At 47.1% G+C, this 20548-nt stretch overlaps 9 protein-coding genes across 9 annotated transcripts; 5 read left to right on the plus strand and 4 right to left on the minus strand.

Moving 5' to 3' along the window:
* Positions 1–31: 31 nt before the first annotated feature.
* On the minus strand, positions 32–1504 carry BO83DRAFT_401959 (S-adenosyl-L-methionine-dependent methyltransferase; the record flags this gene model as incomplete). Its single annotated transcript, XM_025533500.1, has 5 exons — positions 32–322; positions 358–561; positions 629–1114; positions 1261–1363; positions 1446–1504. 5 exons carry the CDS (start codon positions 1502–1504, stop codon positions 32–34), a joined length of 1143 nt encoding a protein of 380 aa, XP_025384551.1.
* Positions 1505–2280: 776 nt separating this feature from the next.
* On the minus strand, positions 2281–3209 carry BO83DRAFT_440313 (uncharacterized protein; the record flags this gene model as incomplete). The annotated part of the gene is made up of 3 exons (XM_025536247.1): positions 2281–2781; positions 2845–2933; positions 3160–3209. The coding sequence occupies 3 exons, from the start codon at positions 3207–3209 to the stop codon at positions 2444–2446; spliced, it is 477 nt and encodes a 158-aa protein (XP_025384552.1). The 3' UTR covers positions 2281–2443.
* A 409-nt stretch (positions 3210–3618) lies between these two features.
* On the plus strand, positions 3619–4307 carry BO83DRAFT_381435 (uncharacterized protein). Its single transcript, XM_025531987.1, has one exon. It carries the CDS (start codon positions 3689–3691, stop codon positions 4049–4051), a length of 363 nt encoding a protein of 120 aa, XP_025384553.1. The 5' UTR covers positions 3619–3688; the 3' UTR covers positions 4052–4307.
* A 1227-nt stretch (positions 4308–5534) lies between these two features.
* BO83DRAFT_430498 (uncharacterized protein) lies at positions 5535–6466 on the plus strand (the record flags this gene model as incomplete). Its single annotated transcript, XM_025535525.1, has 3 exons — positions 5535–5678; positions 5735–5903; positions 6198–6466. The coding sequence occupies 3 exons, from the start codon at positions 5535–5537 to the stop codon at positions 6464–6466; spliced, it is 582 nt and encodes a 193-aa protein (XP_025384554.1).
* Positions 6467–6985: 519 nt separating this feature from the next.
* On the minus strand, positions 6986–7849 carry BO83DRAFT_453250 (TMEM53 family protein; the record flags this gene model as incomplete). Its single annotated transcript, XM_025536897.1, has 1 exon — positions 6986–7849. One exon carries the CDS (start codon positions 7847–7849, stop codon positions 6986–6988), a length of 864 nt encoding a protein of 287 aa, XP_025384555.1.
* A 1319-nt stretch (positions 7850–9168) lies between these two features.
* Positions 9169–9702, plus strand: BO83DRAFT_320878 (uncharacterized protein; the record flags this gene model as incomplete). The annotated part of the gene is made up of 1 exon (XM_025527829.1): positions 9169–9702. The coding sequence occupies one exon, from the start codon at positions 9169–9171 to the stop codon at positions 9700–9702; it is 534 nt and encodes a 177-aa protein (XP_025384556.1).
* A 942-nt stretch (positions 9703–10644) lies between these two features.
* BO83DRAFT_430500 (uncharacterized protein) lies at positions 10645–13299 on the plus strand (the record flags this gene model as incomplete). The annotated part of the gene is made up of 3 exons (XM_025535526.1): positions 10645–10936; positions 11030–11139; positions 12316–13299. 3 exons carry the CDS (start codon positions 10645–10647, stop codon positions 13297–13299), a joined length of 1386 nt encoding a protein of 461 aa, XP_025384557.1.
* Positions 13300–13584: 285 nt separating this feature from the next.
* On the minus strand, positions 13585–15321 carry BO83DRAFT_368044 (MFS transporter). The gene is made up of 3 exons (XM_025529799.1): positions 15200–15321; positions 14940–15129; positions 13585–14878 (listed from the first exon to the last, which is right to left on the minus strand). The coding sequence occupies exons 1-3, from the start codon at positions 15312–15314 to the stop codon at positions 13768–13770; spliced, it is 1416 nt and encodes a 471-aa protein (XP_025384558.1). The 5' UTR covers positions 15315–15321; the 3' UTR covers positions 13585–13767.
* A 2214-nt stretch (positions 15322–17535) lies between these two features.
* BO83DRAFT_392137 (ribonuclease H-like protein) lies at positions 17536–18456 on the plus strand (the record flags this gene model as incomplete). The annotated part of the gene is made up of 2 exons (XM_025532926.1): positions 17536–17580; positions 17686–18456. The coding sequence occupies 2 exons, from the start codon at positions 17536–17538 to the stop codon at positions 18454–18456; spliced, it is 816 nt and encodes a 271-aa protein (XP_025384559.1).
* Between the last annotated feature and the right edge of the window lie 2092 nt (positions 18457–20548).

The raw sequence follows: 20548 nt of genomic DNA on the forward strand, positions 1-20548 counted from the left end.
AACGGTTTCATATTGACCGCCCTAATACAAACTACCCCTGAAACACAAAGTCAAGGAGTCCCAAAGGCGATCCTCGAGGTACATGAACCTCTTTCAGTTCAAACCGGCTGTCGGCTCGCTTAGTAACATCGCTCCAGTCCTTCACCTTCCGCTCCTCGGAGTTGCAGCCAACAAACATCTGCATGTCCATCGATGCAACCAACTTCCTTACTGGGAATGGAGGCTTCGCGCCTGTTTCCTCGTCATAGTCCTCCGGCAAGACGAAGTCAAAAACCACCAAATGGTTTCCTGGCTTTAGGACGCCTAGCAAATTACGAACAACCTGCGACACATATTTGTCGGACAATCATGCAGGACTGACTTGAGCAGAAACACGTCTGCAGGGAGAGCCTGCGGTTCGAAGAAGTCATGGGCTTGGAACTTGATGCGCGAGGCATATGGAGTGGAATTGATGTTTTCGTCGAAGGCAGACTGCACCGAGGCGAGGTCCTGCACAACAATATTGAGTTTCGGATAATCTTCAGCAAGAATAACGCTGATATGCCCAGCTGATCCTCCAAGCTGGTTTGCTTTAGTATGAAGCTTCTGACATTATCCACGTAATAATAGCGGGACGGGGAAAACTCACATCAACAACGGTTGCCTCGTCCAAGCTACCCCAGTCGAACTGCTTCAAGACAGACTCAGTCATAACTCCACTCGTCATTCGAAGCCCCTGCATCGCCTCTGCAAAGCGCTTCGCTCGGAACCCTTGTGGCTGACCAGGTCGCTCAGAGTCATCGAGAAGATACCACAGATCTCTACCTATCTGATGGCCATCATATGTCGCCAGTGCGATTGCGCAGGCTGCAACATCCTCGGGAGGCTCGGATTGACCAATAAACCACTTCTTTAAAGCATCTACTCCAACAGTAGCAGCCGGTCGGACATCTTCCATATTATGTTCGAGATATGACTTAACGAACGGGGAACGTACAATGTGCGCTGAAGCCGCCGTGTGCACCACCCGATCAGAGCCAGGCGCTTCCTCTGCAAGAACGAAGATTTTGAATGCTAATCTGAGGAATCGTCGCACAATTTGCTCGGGCAAGTTGGTTGACTTTGCAATGTCGGCCTAGCTGGCTGAGCCATTGAGAGGGAGTCCCAGAAGTTGAAGTTGTTGAACACATCGAAGGCGAGGAGTGCATGGTTAAGCTAATCTGCGTTAGTATGTTTGGAGTATCCTGAAGGACAAAGGTGCTTGCTGTTCTGTATACTTACAAACATGCTTTGCTGAAACCAGAAGTCACTCGGGCCGACAATAAGGTGGTGAAGGGTTTCCAGCGTTTCCAAGAGCTTCAGCCTAGGGCCTTGGATCCCTACACTTAAGAGGCAAAGATGCTGGAGAATCGATCGCGAATGATGGTTCTGGCTGGTTCAATGCCTCTAGCTGATTGGCGAGAGACTTCGATAGATTAGCGATAATAGAGCCAAGGGCCTCAATGCCCTGCTTCGACGAACCCATATCAAAATAGTATTGGGGAGGAGACTGCGGAGTGATTTGCTATGAGCCAGAGTCCCAGAGAGCATTATGGCAAGGTGCAGATTTTATAGCTACCTTTTCATGCAGTCCTCCATTTGTTTTGTAAACGGTCAACAAACCCAAACAGGAAGTAATGTCCTTGACATGGAATCAGTACCGCTGGAAACCTCTGGATGTGAACCAAAGCCACTCTCCAATTCGAGAAAGCACATCGCTGAGATTCATTCCTAAAGTCTGCCTCGTTCGTGCTCCACCTCGTTTAAACTGCATCATATGCCGAAATATGCTAAGTAAAGGGTAGGAAATTTGCGACCCTGCTAAGCGGCTCATATCACACACCCAAGAACCCGATTCGGTCCGTGCACGCCCTGAACACTCTGACCGTCTCCTGCGACGTGGTTGGAAGAATCACTGATCTGCATTCCGCATTTGGTATGCCTGTCGGTGATACCGCACTCTGGCGCAGCATGACATCTTGTCAAGTCTTTGAAGTCACATTGATCACGCACAACAAACATGAATACGAAGCTTCTAGAACCAGCATGGGACCTATGGAAGCGTGCTCTTCGCACGGCCAAGATTAATCCCGCTTTTTACGGCGGCACATCATGCTGTTGAAGTTGGCCCGAAGGGTGTATGCTTCGAAAGAGTATTCTTTCGCATCTAGATCGTAATCCCTGATTGCGAAGTACTCCTTTCATTACTTAGACTTCATCGTTCTATTGGTGTCATATTGTTACCTAATTTGTCATGACACAGTAATACGCCAGGTCCTCCAATGATTCCTTAACCTAACCACTAGTTTAACCTACTATATAGTCACTCTGGCCGCCAAAGAAACCAAGTTTACTGTCACAATTATTCAGGCTTCCTGCCAATAACAGTCTGCCTGATCCACACATGAGATGCCCCATTGTATGTCTACTTCGGAACCTCCGGGAGAATCTCCTTCAAAAGCCGTCCTACTGCTTCAGTCCTTGTCTTCCGGGCAATCATATCGTGTACCATTAACATGCACTCATGAAACATGAAAGTTATGAGCCTGGGTCCTACACGAGTATCTTTCTTGGCATTCTCGAGCCAAACACTCTCAAATAACCGCGGAAGCTCAGGAACCCAGTGAGGCACCAGCCTGGGGTCTGCGGAGCAAGTAATCCGCACTATCCCCTCAAGAGCGGCGGTGCTGCATTCACCGTTGATCTTATCGATGCGAAGGGTGTGGATATCCACCTCTCCCCATTGAAGGTCATCACCAGGCTCTATAACCATGGGATATCAGTCTCTCTGGTCAAGAGCAGGATTTCACGCATAAATGATCATACCTACGAGTTCAAACAGTTTGCTGAGAATGATCTCGATCTCCTCATCTGATAGCACGAACACTAGACGACGACTTGAATCGGTAACGATTCTACAATCAGACTTCAGTATACTCACCAACTAATACTGATAGTCGCAAAATAAAAACCTACCCGGTTCCTGCAGCGATGTCTGCATTTTTGAGATTCGCGTTCTGGAGAGGTATGTCTGGGTGCAGGAGGTATCCGAATAGCTCCGTCGCGAATTAGTGTCCTAGGTTGATACTGTCCCCATCCCTTATAATATAGCCATCTTATATAGAGAAGGTTTGCACGTACCCATTGTTGTCAAGATAGTCCCGTGAGAAAACATATTCTGGTGGGGGCATTGTGATACTCTGTAGAAATTTTGGGCAACTTGGATAACTAAGCGTAAAAGGATAAATTTACTACCGTACTCAATATAAGATTTGAGGGTGGTCTGACCGCGTATCTACATCTGTAGATTGGTTAATTGCTCACACGGCTACGCGCAAGCTGTGTGTCTACTGTGCTTGTTAGATTCCGAGAAATCCCGCGGCGGTCGTTTCGCGCGAGGCGTGACGGGACGCCTTAAAATTATGATGATAGTTGATTGGCCTTCAAAAGACCCTACTATACACCATTTATCATATTTGATAATCCTTCAGCCTGTTAGAAGCAGCTTATAAATCGTGGGATGGTCAGCGAGCCCAACCAACATACAGTGCAATTGTTCTTGCTCTTGCTCCGCCAGAGCTACACCAAACCACTCGGCGCCAGAACAGATAATATGAAACCATAATATCAACACCTTATCCATCTCTCCTACGAGCTGCCAATAGTCGAAATGACGCCCGAGCAATTCAAATCTATCTGGGATAGAATATTTACCGGAAACCCAAATGAAGCTCGTTCATTCTGTGAAGAAGTTTTCAACCCCAACTATGTGCGCTTGGAAGCTGGCAGTGACCGAACGGACTTTGAGCGCGCCGTCGAGAAAATTACTTTCTTCCGCCAAAACTGCAGGAAAATCAATAGTTCCTTGCTATTTTTCGCTTACGACAACAAGAAGCTTGCTGCACGACTAATTTGTAATTTTGCAATGGGTGAGGAAGAGGAGAAGAAGATTGAGGTTATGATTATGGTGGAGCTTGACGACGAGGAGAAGTGGGTGTCTGCTTGGGAACTGATCTCTCCATATTCGGGTTGATTTTGGGGTCAAGTGCGACCGGATACATATTTTGCTTTTGTTGGGGCGTGAGCCTGAAGCATATACCGGCTCAATGTTCTATTATTAGAGGAATGCGAAGTACTTGGTGAGATTGTGATACTGGTGTATCCTCTTTCTACTACTTAGTTATAAACCCGGAATATGTTCGGGGGTTACTCTTGGCATATTTGTTCAGCAATGCACTACTTTAATTTTTATAGCGTGTTTCCGGCTATTGCTACTCGATTTCTAAATGAAGCATGGGTTGAGTCGAATAAAAGTTAAGAAGAACGATTCTCACGCAAATATAGAACCTCAGAAAAATGCTTTCTTTTATAACCCTGCCAGACCGTGAAATCGACAAAGAAACAAGGTATTCAGGATCTACAAGCGGATATGGGTTGGCGAACAAGATATAGATGTTACAGATAATGCAACAGGAATCACCAAACTTGTAGGAGATGAATTGACGCCGCCGTTGGAGGACTGGAAATGTGGTCTTGGCATATTGAGTCCTGGTATATTCTGGTATTCAACGAAGTATTGCTGTTTGCGTTTCTCAAAGTAACACAGAAAGACCGTAGCTCAGCTTTGGCTAAGCTCGGCAATATATCTCCTACGTGGTTTCTGGTGATCATATTCCCATAAAATCTTGATTCTCGACCGTAATGCGAGACATCGGCAATGACTACTTGAACTAATGATCTTCCGAATGATCAGGCAGGCTACTTATTACTACCAATCCAGACCCACCCGGTATGATTGAAAGAATTTAAATAGCTGCAGTCTGCCTCGGATGGATTGGACACAGTGATTTTCCTGTTCGGGGAAGTGACATGCTTTCTGTCACTTTCCCCATGGCATTTGGTGGACAGATAAGCGCACATAGACCTTGACATCTCTAATCGAGCGGTTGTTGGTCGCGACTTATACCTCGACCCGTATATTTGAGGTGGGCTTAGAAGTTATATGGGGCACGCAATACATTTCTATGATAAACAAGATTGCCTTCACCAATGTCATAAGAGTTGGGGTAGTGGATTTAGATCCTGCGTCTGCCAAAGGCCAAACAAGTACACTTCCGACAGGATCATCACATACAGTATATCTCTGCGACTGACCTATCGAGGAAAGAACATAATATGTTGACGAATTAGTGATTCAAAGACTACCAAAAGGGGTAACATTTGGTCTCCTTCATGCCCAGACCGTGTCCCGGTATCTTACGGATGGGTTAGGCAACTGGCTTCTCCAGAAAGCCCTCGTCGGATGTTATCCGAAGCGGACATACCCCGTGGGTATCCAGATCCAAGACCCATATTCTTGCCATGCTGGACGATATGCCTGAGATAGATGCAGAGCGAACTATCTCCTCTTGTGCATTTTTGAGGACATATTCATTATTCGCGGTGATTTAGCTGCGAGCTTCAAAGTGTATACCGCTATCGTTGATTTCAAAGTGGAATAAGTACTTTGGATGGCAATGGAACAGGACTTTGCAAAGGCAGGAAAAGTAGGTGCTGATGTCGCGCATCTTGAATCTATTGTCTATACAGGCTTCTCGGACGAAGAGGCCGCAATCCTACGTGCGTATGAAGGAAAACGAGGCAAGCAGGTTATCAGAAAGGTGAATATGATATAATTTCCAGTTAACCTCCAGTATTTATTTGACAAAATGCAAAGATTGACCGACATGTTATCCCTGTTCTCGGATTGCTTTACCTTTTCTCGCACGTTGGCCGTTCGAATCTGAGTAATGCAAAAATTAAGGGGATGGGTAGGGACTTGAACCTTGTTGGGAACCAGTACAACATTGCGAGCAGTCTATTCTTCGTTCCTTATATTATCTTCGGTAAGTTTGGATTTGATATTACTGCGGACCACCTCAATTGCTAATATGTATTGATTCGGCCCAGAGATTCTATCGAACGTAATGCTCAAGAAAACACGTCCAAGCTTTCGGCTTGCAGCTCAGGTCCTCACTTTGGGCATCGTGATGACATGTATGGGTGCTGTTCAAGGCTTCGCGGGATTGCAAGCTGGCGATGGATCTTTATATTGGAGGGTATTGTCCCATCCGCATTCAGCCTGTTCCTTACGCTTCTGCTACCAGATAGTCCCGGAAAAGTCCGCTGACTCATAGCAGAAGAGAAGCAATATCTCGATCTTCGCTGCCGACAGAGCGGCAATTGGCCCAGCACCGGAGAAGAAGATAGATTCTCCTGGTCATTGCTGCTCAATACAATGCTAGACTGGAAGATCCTCCTAGGGGCGCTAATGGGTATGATCAACGCCGCCCCTAATGCGGCATTTTCCTACACAATGCCTACAATCATCAAAAAGTTGAGCTTCGAATCGCAGGATGCGCAGTTACTGACGATTCCACCATACTTCTGCGGAGCTGTTTCTAGTTAATTGAGTAGCCGACTGGCTGATCGGTTCACTTGGCGTTTCCCATTCATCGTCGCGCCGATGGCCTTGTTGCTTGTATCTTTCTCGATACTCTTGATATTGTCAGCTAATGTTGACGTCTACAAAGGCTCGATGTATTTTGCGATCATTAGGTAATTCAGCTAGTATCGATGATACCTAATTGACAATAATATAACTCCGATCCATGAAGTGGGTTAATCATAACAACATGTTCTATTTGCTTATCTCACTCCAGCACACGAAACATTACGAGAAAATAGATAGTGAACAAACTAGCAAACCATCATTGAAGAACGGTACAGTGAAAACCTGTCTGAATTTATTTAACTCATTATTTAATTTGAAAGACTTGGGCGACATACTACCTATCTCGGTCAAGCAACAGTTCTATTATTCCACAGATGCCCTCCTCCCCCTCGAAAACACTATTAATCGTCTTTGTCTATAAACGAATGAAAGGCTGCCTCTTCTAAGACCCATTAATGGTGGCGAATCGCAATATTATTTTCGAACTATGGCCGCTTTCCAGCACTCCGAGAGTTTTCCCCAGTACTGCTGTGGATGGAGCCTCATATGGCCAACATGTGGTGAGCCCTCGAAGACCTCGAGGTCAACCGCCCGATAGCCTAGGGTCCTAACTTGAGCAACATTCTCTTCAAGGTCCTCGAATCCTATAATCTCGTCTTCCTTGGAATACAGGTACAGCCGACTGGACTCTCGCGTTGTGACCGACTCATTATTCATTACCCGATCAGCCCAAACCCCAGAAGGTTCCAGCCCACGCAACCACCCCAGCCCGGAGTGAATCCAGAGGATAGCAAACCACAACGCCTGCGTGACCATACAAGGCCATGGAAAGAATTTGGATGTGCCCACAGCCATAGCCCGCGACCAGCGGCCGGCTTGAGTGAAGATAGAAAGTCCGCCGGGTGTTGAATCGCAAATAAGAAGCTCATGGGGTAGTCTTTTGTCCGCGCCATGGCGTTTTTGGTAGGCCGTTATGGTAGCAGCCAAGAATATACCGCCGGTATTTGACATCGAATGCAGGAGAATTCGCTCTTCATTGCTGCCCTCCCCCCTTGGAGTAGGGAAAACAGTGTCAATAACAGGCATCATGTCTTGTATTCTAGCTTCAAGAGGTTGGTTCAGAGCCTGTAAGGCGCTTGACAGTACGAGAAGAATCCGAGCGGACGGGTACAGATCGTGGAAGCCATCGGCATATTTTGAGACATGCTTCGGCATACCGTCACCCCAGCCAAAAATGATGATTGTGGTTGGCTCGTCCTTCCCGCATGACTTGGATTTCTCTCTGCCATGGCGTAGGTACACTCGGTCCGACAAAGGAGTAAACTCTGCGGACAGCATTATTTGGCTAAACCCTACAACAGGCGGTGGTGGTTGGTTATGTGCAATTGATGTTGACCAGAAAGAAAGAACCATAGAATTAATGAATGAATGAACAAATGAATGAGTGTGTGTGTAACTTCAAGCTCGCACGGAAAGGACGTTCATGATTCTGGAAATGAATAAAATAAAGAGTTGGAGTAGCTTCAACCGTTGGGAAAGTGTTGGCGTCGAAACGAAAAAAAAAAAAAAAAAAAAATCTTTTGACGGTTTTCTTTTTTGGAACATCAACGCCACATCGTTGTCAAGGTTTCTAGTTCCAAAATGCCCGCCATTGTCTGCTCATCTAGCACAGACGTTGGGGATGGCTTCTACATTTTCTAATCATAACTGGCCTAGGACCTCGGTTTGCTTTCAGATTAGTAATCGGACGGCATTCTGAGATTCGACGACTTTGAAGTATGTACTATATGAACGAAACATAAGGAGCTGTGTCCTTCTTCTTCCCTTGTTGCGAGCCGAAAACAAAACCGTGCTGCTTATAATGACTTCTCTGAGCTACGGCGTATGATGCGAGAACCCGGCAGACTTGACACTGATTTCGGCTGTCTGCAGTTGATTTCTAGGGAAAGTGGGTCCGACGGGAGGATGCTCTCGTGGGATACTAGCTATGAGCGTTCTGATTGGCCAGTAGGAAGTCGGGAATGGCTTCATCTTTGACTGTGGTTGGGTCAATTCGGACGATTATTATTCTCTATCTGAAATCACTCTGACTTTTAATCGCATCATAACCGCAAAAAACCTTTTCTTCCATGTATATTTATAAGAAACAATGTCAGAATTTTGTAGATGCCTGTAATGGAGGAGCATAGACTGATGCATCATAAGCGGTGAGAGATCGCATCTCAGGTGTTTCCTTGTCCGAATAGGATGTTTAGATTCTGCCTTACATTTCTGCAGAGTTGTTCATTGTATCTGGACGTCTACCGTTCGACATAGCTGGATGGAAGTTACCGATGCAGTGCTCAAGACCAGATAAGTTAGTTAGGTGCCGATCAATGCCTTCCATATCATCGGAAGGGTCCGCACCTTAGTCTGTACTTGCATCACATCAAACCATTTAAAGAGACTCCGAGCGCCATTTGTTGGACATTTGTACACCGGCTGAATTACTGAAGATACCGTACTACCGAGCCCAACCAGTGTCCTACTGAACGTCACAAGAAATGGAACCCGAAAATAACACGTCCACAGACGACAGACAAAGGCTACTACAGGGATGGTGGGAATATCGGCTTCAGAACTGGTTTCCAACTGAACAAGGCTACAGTATCTCAGTCATGAGAGTCTCCCAAACCTACAGTGTGCCTATTGACATCGTCACCGTGACATATGTGCATTCCCGTTTAACTTTCCATATAGTTGCGGGCGAACGGGATATTGAGCACCCTAATCTTCATCTGGATTTACTGGAAGATGTAGTACGCGAAATTATACCACCAATCATTGCCCGCGGCGGCGTCCAAAGACTTTGTCCCTGGGGAGCAACTTTGATCGGCGATATATTAACGTTTTACAAAAGACATGACAATGATGACCATCTGACATGCGAGCCCTTCAGTGACCCGTATCAGCCAATGAGTTACATCAAGGCAGACTTTGAGATGATCACAACCTCTCCCTTTATCATATGGGAAGATCGTATAACTGACTCTCCACTTGACACACAAGTTAACGGTGCCATGGACAGTGATGAAAGTGGCGCTGATTCAGGGGTATCTGTTGAAACAGTACCATTAGTCGAAATCAACTACCGGCCAACCAACGGTAGATACCGTTACGTGAATTCTGTAGAAACTTCTGAAGAAGAATAAGTCAGGGAAGATGCAGTTTCTTTCAAGGCAGTTCAGACAGGTACCCTCAGTCTCAACTTTACCAATATGTCTACTATGACAAGTCGGATATAGCCCATGCCCTAAGCATAGTATCTACTATTACAGGTCTCAGCAGTTAATCGATGTCTTCGCCATCCATAGCCAATTATGTGCAGTAATAAGACAGAAACTTGTGGAACTTGTTCGAATGGTTGCAAGTTCCTTTACGAAATGGGGGAAGGGAGGCTCAAATTCCCCAGCTGCCATCTTAGAGAACCACTTTCAAGTCGAGGATATCGCGGCTCGTGCCAAGGATATTGTTATTCTTGAAAATTCGGGGAAGTACCGACCAAGGCATATCCATGTTGATGGAAGTTCCATAGAGTTTCACTTCCTAGTAGCACCTACAGTAATAGTATATGAAGCTTTCAGATCTCGCACTAATTCACCTTCCTAGACACCATTCCAGTATCTCACCGCCCAGAAACACCCTAACCATACCTCCTTTCTGCCTCGAGCCAAAGCTTAGCTCAGAATAAAGCCCACCATGGCCACAGAAACACTTGTTGGACACTGGAAATCAGGTTTAAAATGGTGGTTCCCTCGCAAAGAACGTTTCAGTATTAGTGAAGAATTTATGGACACCTTCGAGACAGCAATGTACATTTTGACGGTCTCACATTCTTATTCCCCAGTGACCTTTAAAATAGTCCTTGGCGACACAGACCCAAAGAATCCGAACCGACATATTCGATTATTGGCTAACCGGGTACGCCCAACAAGGCGCCTATACTCAATTCTGGGGGTAAAGAAGTCCATCCATGGGGAACAACTGTGACTGATGACTCGTTGGCAACCTACAGAAGGATTGGCGACAATCCCTTGTCTGTCTTCGATAGGTTCCCAGATGGGATGCCTAGTATTGCTGCAGCGGATTCACCTATGGCTTACGTTTTCGAAAGGATAAAAAGGGATTTCGAGGAAACAGCAGTTCGCGACAATAGCAGCGAGGGAATGACTCCTTCCCTGTCCGAATCAGAATGTGATGAATGGTCTATTGTCTCTGATTCCGATGGCGGGAGAGGTAGCGTTCCTATTCGTGCGAATATCGGGGCGCCCAGAGTATTCAAGAGGGAGTATTCCCCAGAGACAACAGCATACCTCGTGGATGCGCCTTCACACGGTTCTTTTGACTCTCATTCCGACTTTGTCGGAGAGACAGGAGGCCAGGAGGGTATGTTTAAACCACATCGGCCCAGCGGAACCTACGAAGGTCCTGCACCGACTGTGCATCGATGGCGGGATGAGTGCTGACTTTCAGACCCAGCTAGCGACTTTTACGAGTCAGACCGTGTCCTTGATGACACCTTCACCACTGGATCCCTTCACTGTCATGATATGCGATCGAATGGAAGAGATATAATGGTTGTTCATGAAGTGTGTGGAGGTACTTGGCTGTGTACTTTGCCTTCATACGTTTGAGGATTCTCTTGCGTTAAGTTGTATTTAAGAGTTGGAAGTCATCTGATGGCTGCCTTAAGTTGGCAGTCTGTCGTCGTGTGGTGTTCTAGGACATTTAAGAAATTCTCTATGTCCCCAACTGAGCCTCAGATAGTTGGAATGTAATCTAATCTTATCCGATGTGATCTCATCTCATCTAATCTATGCATGACATCCACGCTTCACCGGCGCGTCCATCTATTGGTCCGTTGGGGAAAGTAGTTTTTCCACGTGGATTTTTCCAACATCTAGGAGATTTGGGTGAGGCGATTGGGTACCCACCTTTGCTGGGGTTTGAAAAGGGTTGTGCCATGATGACAGAGTGAATACCGGTGGGTCAATCACTGGAGATAAGATGTTGTGTTAAACTATGTGGTATAGCTGATGTCAGCTTTGCTAGTCACAGCTGGTTATGCAACTATTGACACTCTGCTTGTTATGTATATTTCTGGCTTCGGCATTTCATTCCTGTCTAATGTATGCGATCTATAGTCGTCACCTCCAACTGACATCCTCAGATCCCCGAGATACGAGATACGGTGCGTAGAGGTCTCGATGATCGAACGTCTCTGGTAGAAACAACAGTGCCACCTTAGTCGCAGAGGATATATTGACTTGATTCGCCTGCTGTACGCGCAGATTATGGCAGATAGTCCTTGTTGATTTCTGGAGACTCCCAGCCAGATTGAGAGTATCCATGCTGACGACACCATATCCAATAAGCGTCCCATTGGCCATAACAAACTGGTTGAAGCAGACTCCCGCGCCAGCTTCTTAAACACGCGCGACTACGCGCTTCCCTAGCCTGTCTAGAGCCCTATAGTAATACGGGTTTTTGTTGGAGATTGAGACCGTGCCACTCCTCAATCCCTCAGCACAAGAGACACTAGGAATGAAGTCTATCATCTTCTGGTTGTCCCCTTACATCCGTATGATTGCTTGTGGCGCGTCCGTATGGACCGCAGGGCCTGATGTGGTCTTGGCACTATGCGGGTACCCCCCAGACCCGTAAGCAAAGGCATAGGCTACTGGAGGGAACTTTATAGTATTAGAATTTCACTCTCGTTCGATGATGCGTGTTGTTGAACGCCATAACTTGTTGATGTATTGAAGGTGGAGCTTCTAATTTTGCTTGGTATCATCTGGCATCTGCGCGCTCGGGTGCCTGTGCGGGGAAACTCCAGACGCATACTAGAAAGACAGCTGTATGAGTCGTGCAAGTATCTCTCCATCGCCTTTGCTGTATTGAAGTATATGCGGAACACGGGGACGGTGCGCGAACAAGTGATTACACAGGCGCTGGTAGCACTTCAGCAAGCCACTATGCGGGCGAGGACGACTGATTCGACCGTTGAGATGTACTCTCAAACACAGGCGAATTTTTGGATTCAGATAGTCAATGCTGCTTTGCCATCGCTGGATGATGAGAAGCGGTCGATTGATACTCCAGAGATGTCGTACGAAGCATTCCAGGACACGTTCCATCTCAATCCAACACGCTGGAAGGAGTATTACTCGAACAAAGTGTGGAATAGGGTGGCTGCGCGATCGCAGTTCTTGATGCCTGATCTCAAGCCGCTGCCGCAAATCATCGCAGCTCTCCCTAGCAAAGAAACTCGAAAGATATCGGAAGCAATACCGGAGTTTCCATCCACTGAAGAGCTTACATTTCGTGCCAGGATGGCCTGTGAGGAGTTGACGCCGACTCTGCGAAATTTAGGCCCCCCGGTCCTCAGTCACGCTCACCTTCTATTTTACATTCACAAACGAATCACACAAGATACCGGGGAAACGTCGCAGGAGAAGCTCAAGTCCCGAGCCAGAGAGCTTTTTAGCGAGATAGCAGGCCCGATTGTAGCTGGGGCGACACATCGAAACTTCTGGATCCAGCAGGTCGGAGTCGCAGTGTCAAATTCGAATATTGGTAGGGGCCATTCGACGTTCCCGGAATTTATTACGAGCAACCTCCACCTGGTCTTCGAGGAGCTGCATGGTATTTATTATGAACCAGAAGTCTGGAACAGCGCTGATGCAGGGGAGAAGATTCTCGTTCCTGACAGACGAAGGATGGAGGCAATTGTCGACACATGTCTGTAAGCATGAAACAAGTTGACCGTCCATCAAGAAATTGATAGTCTCAGGCGCGTATAAACCTGACCATAAATCTTTGACCTGCATGATCAAAAATGCATTAATAATCAAGGTTTTACCGGACTGAGATATCTAGAGGCGTGCGGAGACTCCAGCTCTGCCTCGAGCCCCGGCTGCCTCCAGACGACGTAGGGTCGGCTTGGGTGCTTAGCGCCCGGGAAGCCCTATTTTCGCACCCTGTTTTCGCGTGTACTTGCTTCATCTACCAGAAGACCTAGTTGATGCTAGAGTCTCTTGCACTGAATATGCGATGTGGTGCAGGGAACTATAGTCGTGTCCTCATGTTCATGACAGTAAAAGACAGGTTTCTAGGAGGAATGCTTCAGAGTCCTATGCATCCCCAAATTGCATTTCCTTTACAGGATGAAACAGACCAATCCTAAGTATTTACCCAAAGTCTGGCCGGTACCAATTCTAAAAGCCCTCAGCCTTCATCATCATATGATACTTGCTTCGCATCCGAATCCTCGGCCCGAAATGATAAAACACCCACGGCAGCGGAGCGAACGCCAAGGCAAAGAACCCCAACAGGCTCGAACCCCAGGGCACCCCCAAGCCGTCATATAGATACGTGCCAAACAGTGGGAACACTGCGCCGAAGATAGAACGGAACACTGCATTGGCTGCAAGCGCACTTGCGCCATATGGCCCGTAGCAGTCAGTGAGATAGGAGGTGATGGCGAGAAAGAGTAATATCAGACTGAAGCCGAAAGGTGCACCTGATATAATGCCCACAATCCAGTGCGTCGGGGGCATCGCAGTCCAACCAAACCAGAATAAGCTGGCGGGGATCAGCCAGGACAAGACAATGATATGGGGTAGTCGGGCTTCTGGCTCCGGGCCAAGCTTGGTGACATATGTGGCATGAATTTTGTTCACGTACGGCGAGGCGATTGTCGCTATTGCCATGCCTGTTCCCATGCCTAGGAATGAGAGACCAGATATACCGGAGGTCCAACCACGGGACTGTTCATATACGATCGGATACGCCGTAAAGTCCAGGTATAGTATTCCGTATATGAAAGCCATATAGAGGGATAGTAGAAAGAGAATGGGCTCCGCGAAGAGCATCAGCCAAGGGCGGGTTAGAGAGGTCATAAGTTGGGAGTTGAGAGACGGGCCGTCCTGGACGACGCCCTGACGACAAGCCTTATCTCGTAAAAGCTTAGGCGCATATGTTTCTGGCAAGAAGAGCACACATGCCGCATACACTACGCCACTAACGATGAGAACCACCCAGAAGTTCCATCTCCAGGAAAGGTACTCGGAAATAAACCCGCCCGCAACAGGCGCGAAGACGGGTCCAAGAAAGCTACCGGCGGAAAACAAAGCCAAAGGCACAGACCGTTCGCTTTGCGGCCAGAGGTCTGTGATAGACCCGCCCGAGTTTGTGACCGACGGAGACCCAAAAAAGCCGGCCAAGAATCGAAAGATAATTAGTGATGCTATATTTGGTGCCAATGCACAGCCGATCTGGAAGAGAACAAATAGTCCTAGAGTAAGCCGGAAAATGTAGTTGCGGCCACTATAACAACCCTCGACGCATGAGCCAGCAGCTACAGGAAAGAGGGATTCGACAGACTGACTAGACTTCAGACAGAGGAGCGAAGATTAGGGGCCCTGATGCAAATCCCAACAGAAATGTCGTTACCCCAAGAGTGGCGACGGTTCGTGAACAGCCATAAGTGGCAGTGATGAGGCTGGTTCCAGCGGTGTAAATACTCGAACAGAAGGCAATCACTCCCGTCATCACCGCCACGATCACCGTACACACCCCTAAATCATCGTTGGCATTTGATTAATTTCACTCTTCTATCACCACAGGCCTGATACGAGAAAATCTTACACTTTCTGGTTTTTGGCCATTGTCTGGGATCTTCCTTCTCATCGAGTTGGAGAAACCCCTCATTTGCATTAGTAATGCACTGACCGGGGGTCTCGGTCGCTTTCGGATGACCCATTTGATCCACTCCTGGCTCGCTGCCGCTGGCCCCCAGTGGAAGAATTGCGATGGAAAAAAAGTAGAATTGACGCTGAGCGATTCAAGGCCATCAAGACCGGGGGCAGCTCTTTTAAGTAGAATCATGGTAGCGCATTTGGAACCCCGGTGAGGCTGCTAGTCCTAAGGGACCGATGGTGATAACCCTTTCGCGCCTGTAACCTAACAGGTCTTAGGGTGGCCTATCAAAGGAGCATAAGCCTTGGAGCTAGAGCAGACCAAACCAGGTACCCCGGTTCAGGCTGACGTGGCTCATAAGGCTAATAATCGAAGCTTATCTCTCCGGGGCAATGTGCCGGGGGAAATTATTCTCGACGGATCTCATGATATGAGTCGTGTCGCCCTCTTTTGAACGCCCTTAGAAGCACCATTGCGATAACTAATTTGCGTTATCCTGTTGTTGTCTTACTCTGTTTGCGCATCGTCGGACTTGTCCGGATTTGGGCCCGATGAAGTTCAATATCATTTCTCTGCCTCTTCTCAAACTTCGGCTCCCTGATATATCTGAGTCTGTTGCTGGGATAATCAGACGTTGACAGCCCAATAATCACTTATTCCCCTCTTTTGGTGCCATGATGGACACCGGCATCGTTGCTTCAGATGTAGGAGATCTATATCTGATTATGTTTCTTCGGCGTCAACTTAATCGTATGAGGGCAGAAATTTTACCCACTAGTGGAACAAAAGGGTATTCTTTTGAAGCGCTGGCAATGCTCTGATAAACCAGCGCCCATTCCCAGCATACAATAGCACCCCTCGAAACCGAGTATCCGGAAGTTTCATCCGACTCCAAGGTATAATTGCAATCGAAACCAGACGATCTTCACAAGCGAGTTTTGGGGAGGACTCGTTACCCCTTGGTGTGTTTATGCAGGAGAGGCTCGATGTAGGACATTCTTAAGATCGTACAGTATGGCGTTATATTCCCTTGCCTTCACTTCATATAACTGCTGGGTGGCTTAGGAACTGATTTATCCTTCGTGCTGACGACGAGTTTTAGGAACCCGATTGACCTCAGTTCTTCATCAAGCGGAATCTAGATGACAATGCACATATCTGAGCGATTCTCCATGGAAGGCAGGTGGCTTCTTACTCAAATGCTGCCCAGTTTATAAAACTCGAAGAGAATTTCATCAGAAGGGAGAACCCGATCGTTGGATCGCTCGGACGATAAAGTCACCTTGCGAGCCTGGGGTTAACTTAGCGGCTCCTTTGACCAAGTGATTATCGAAATTATACATCATTCAAGCGTGGGAAGGGTCGATGAGCCATGACGAGTTCCACATATCAGGATTAACATGTCAGATTGATGACGTCCATGACGATCAGGGTCCTGGTTTCGCGTTTAGATTAAACATGCCAGCGAGATACTTTCCGCGTTCGGACCGATCCACTTTCCATGCGGCTTCCTGATTATCCCTTTGCCATCCCAACTTGATCGACAGTCTGGAAATTATACCGTCTCACAGTTCGCATGCTTTGTTTAAGGTAGGATATCCGGGGAAATACGGGACCCCTGATCGTCGTTGTGTGAAAGGATGAAGCCGAAGCTCCGCGGCACCCGATTGCCGCAGTTGATGCTTATCGGAAAAGCCCGCATTATGCTATAATCGAGCATCATATACGCCATAGGCGTCAATGGCTGACTATCATGGAGACATAAATGATGATATATTGGCGTAATTTGTTGGCAGTAGCAATATTTTCCTTTCTCTGGCGTCCAGTCAAGGCAGCTTTTGACCTTCCTCCCTAAACCGATACTCAACAATTGACGCGTATGTACTCTCTTCATCAGGGCGAGGAACCGAATAGCAGAACAAAATGACTGAATACTTGGAAGAGTCCGATGCTTCGAAGCTGATTCCGCATCTTGCCTACCCATCATCTGGAGCATCCCAGACGGACCACCAGTAATGGAGGATGCGCTGACAACTATAAAGGTGGCTTACTAGTACGACTAATCAATCGAGCTAGCATCACCGACTGTGTGAGGGTGGTCGTTGACACGTGATATAACCAAGTGAATTGAATGACTGAGGGTCGACAACTCTTCTTCATGCTGCTGACTGGGGACGCTCCACCGTTTTACCCCACAGATCAGGAGCATTTTCCCTTCAGTTCTCACCACATTCCAGAAATATTCCCGCTCAGAGAAAGCAGCTTCATATAGCTCACTTTGAAAGATGCAGAGACGATACCAGAAGAAGAGAAAGCCGAAGCCTCGCCAGGTAAGCACAAGCGTCTCAATTGAACCGGTCGAAACTACTTAGCACTCTTCAGAGCGGCCTCCTTATATGTAACCTGCTAGCAGTGTAACTGACCGGTTCAACCAGAGTACTCCAGAGAGCTTCCACACCGAGGAAAAGCACAGTGATTGTCGCAGCTCTCCGTCTAGTCGCGAAACAGATATTTCCTCTAACTCATCTTTCCCGATCTCGCCCCAGGCAGTCTCCGCCCCGAATCGCCGATTTCTCCCGGACGAACTATACCCAGATCACTTCACTTTGAGCGACATCGAGGTTCCAGTAGGCAACCTGGTCTTTCTCGCATGCCCAGGCTCGGAAACAAAGTGCCCCCATTGTAATCGCCATATCTATCATCTTGACTGTATCGTAATTGCAATTGACGGTGCGTGTCACAATAATGGCAAAAACGGAGCCCGGGCGTCAACTGGGCTTTATTACGGCCGTGACCATCCAATGAATGACAGTGTCACTCTTTCGCCAGGACTCAAACAGACAAGCCAGGTTGCCGAGCTCGCAGCCTGTCAGAGAGCTCTGCTTGCTGCGCACGTCATGCAAAAGTACTGGGACAAACTTACCGAAATGGCAGGAGATGGAGAAACAACACTTCACACCGTGGTGATCAAGTCAGACTCGGAGTATTTGGTGCGCGGAATAACCGAATGGTTCTTCAAATGGAAGGCCAATGGTTGGACTACTGCAAAGGGCTTGCCTGTTGCCAATGAAGAGCATTTTCGTTCGATTGAGCGGTATGTGAAGCTTCTCGAAGATGAGCAGGTCATTGTCAAGTTCTGGCATGTTCCAAGAAAATACAACCAGGAGGCGGATAAGCTGGCAACATCTGCTCTCGATGGTTATTGAATCGTTATACCCTTATTCGGAGAGGGTTTCGTTTATTATGATGTGTCGGATGTTTATGTGTACTTGCTAGTTATTCTCGCAGCTGGTGCTGTCACTGCAGATGTCCAACTTATCTTTTAATTGCTTTATTGAACCCCGTGGAGAAAGCGTAACAAAGCTGTGTCAAGTAACAAACCTTCATAGGTATTATGGAAATCATTTTCCTTGATTCCTTCAAATCCAAAAATGCGGGGGCGTAATAGATCGATGGAAAGAAATACATGGAGAAGGTCTGCTCTCCTTATGCCTAGAATGTCAGGAATGGCATCAATGCAAAGACTCAAGGAGCGAATGTGACGATCTGAGATTATGGCACATTCTAGTGACAACATCTTTCCATTGTCATTCAACAGCATATCCCCATAACACCCCCCGAAAATACATACTAGGGGGCTAAATGCCAGTTGTATTTGATCTGCATAGATAGCCAATCCCCCAATTACCCCTGAGGTTTAGACCCGTCATGAAACTACTCTCGTCCCCAAATATAGACACTGCCTTCCCTGTACTGTCTCCTCTGGACATTCGTTGCTGACAGCCTGTACAACATGGAATGTCACCGTTACGTTAATTGTGAGGATTCGGCGAACACCAATTGCTGGGAAGGTGATAGAGGGTCTATTATGGGACGTGTCCGCTCAGAGATCTGAATCATGCGTCAACCCATGAGACTCTGACTGCTCAGCGCAGACGGCATCTTCTCCTTCATCTGCACTGAGATGAAATGAGACAAGAAGCTCTCTTTTCTATATCTACCCCATGTCTAAGCCTGAACTAATAAATAATGCATCTCACCCTCGACGCGCCTACGTGGCTTAGTCTTAAGCTCTCAATCCCTCTCTTTAGACGGCACGGCATCTATGGAAGGGGAGCTTATGTCTCTGTCTCTGTAAAGCTGTGACATCCTTTCTGCGCTCCCGCAGATGTAGACGGAGATATATAAATGTTAACTACCGACTACCGACTATCTATCGTCAGCAAATGGATATTATCGACCCTTGTTGAACAGTATGATATCGTTGGATCTCCGGCAGACAGTCATGGACCGTACGACACGCGAATAATTGGGCGTTATCAACGCCATTCACTGGTTAGGAACGTTTGTTCATTCTCTCATTGCAGCCTGGACATCCAATCAATATGATGGTAATATGGGGATTTGTGTTGAGATATTTCGTTCACGTCGCCACTACTCTTCATTCCACTATACCGAATGATACTGTCCTCATCATTCCTCACTTTATCGTCGGTGCGAGCAGCTGCAGCCCCGTTGTTGTTGTTGAATGAGATCTCCCTTTTAAAACATCCTCATCACTCGAGTGAGAATACTCTTCACCAGAAAGATCTTTGGGAATATTCATGTGGTCTGAAACCATCGTGTATCTGATCTGGGCGCACCCCTTATACAGAGCAGCAAGTGCTGCAAACACAACCCTTATAAGTAGGAATAGTCGCACCTTGATGATATAATTGAAGATTATCTTCTTCTGTTCCTCGAAATACATGTGTTCAGTTAGGGCAACAAGATAGACTAGTTTAGCAATTATTGATCCACTGAGGCCTTTGATTGCCAAGAGGGATAGGCACTCCTAGCGTTCATAATTAGCGGGGTCGAGTCCACACAAGGTATCCTGGAAATAGATTGAGATTATAATCCACCCGGGCCAAAGAAGGAAAGAAACACGGGTACGAGTTATATCGTAGATACAAATGCAAATCTCTACCTAATGGATTCTCTCTACTCAACCCTCATAGTTTGTCTCGTACTAACCAACCGTTGCATATGCACCCCACAATGATGCTTTTTTATTTTTATTTTTTTTTCTTTCGATAACCTCATTCCCTACTGTATGGCCCGCGACCAACTGGCACAATACGCTTTTACGACACGCATTGGCACCTTGGCAAGCATAATTTCCATGCGTGCTGCGTGCAAAGTGACCAGATGAGACATGACAGCAAAACATAGCACGCAATCCCAACTACCAAGACACTATCCGGGTACGATTCCCTAGTTTAGTAAAGTCTCCATTCTTTAAGTCGGTGCCTAGAC

The sequence above is a fragment of the Aspergillus eucalypticola genome, assembly GCF_003184535.1.
Source record: "Aspergillus eucalypticola CBS 122712 chromosome Unknown BO83scaffold_27, whole genome shotgun sequence".
Classification (NCBI taxonomy): Eukaryota; Fungi; Ascomycota; class Eurotiomycetes; order Eurotiales; family Aspergillaceae; genus Aspergillus; species Aspergillus eucalypticola.

Coding starts and splice junctions, on each gene's coding strand:
- BO83DRAFT_381435 (XM_025531987.1), top strand. CDS start 3,689: ATGACGCCCGAGCAATTCAAATCTATCTGGGATAGAATATTTACCGGA.
- BO83DRAFT_368044 (XM_025529799.1), bottom strand. CDS start 15,314: ATGGGTCATCCGAAAGCGACCGAGACCCCCGGTCAGTGCATTACTAAT. Junction 15,130..15,199: donor ATGGCCAAAAACCAGAAAGT/GTAAGATTTTCT, acceptor ACGATGATTTAG/GGGTGTGTACGGTGATCGTG. Junction 14,879..14,939: donor GCTCCTCTGTCTGAAGTCTA/GTCAGTCTGTCG, acceptor GGGTTGTTATAG/TGGCCGCAACTACATTTTCC.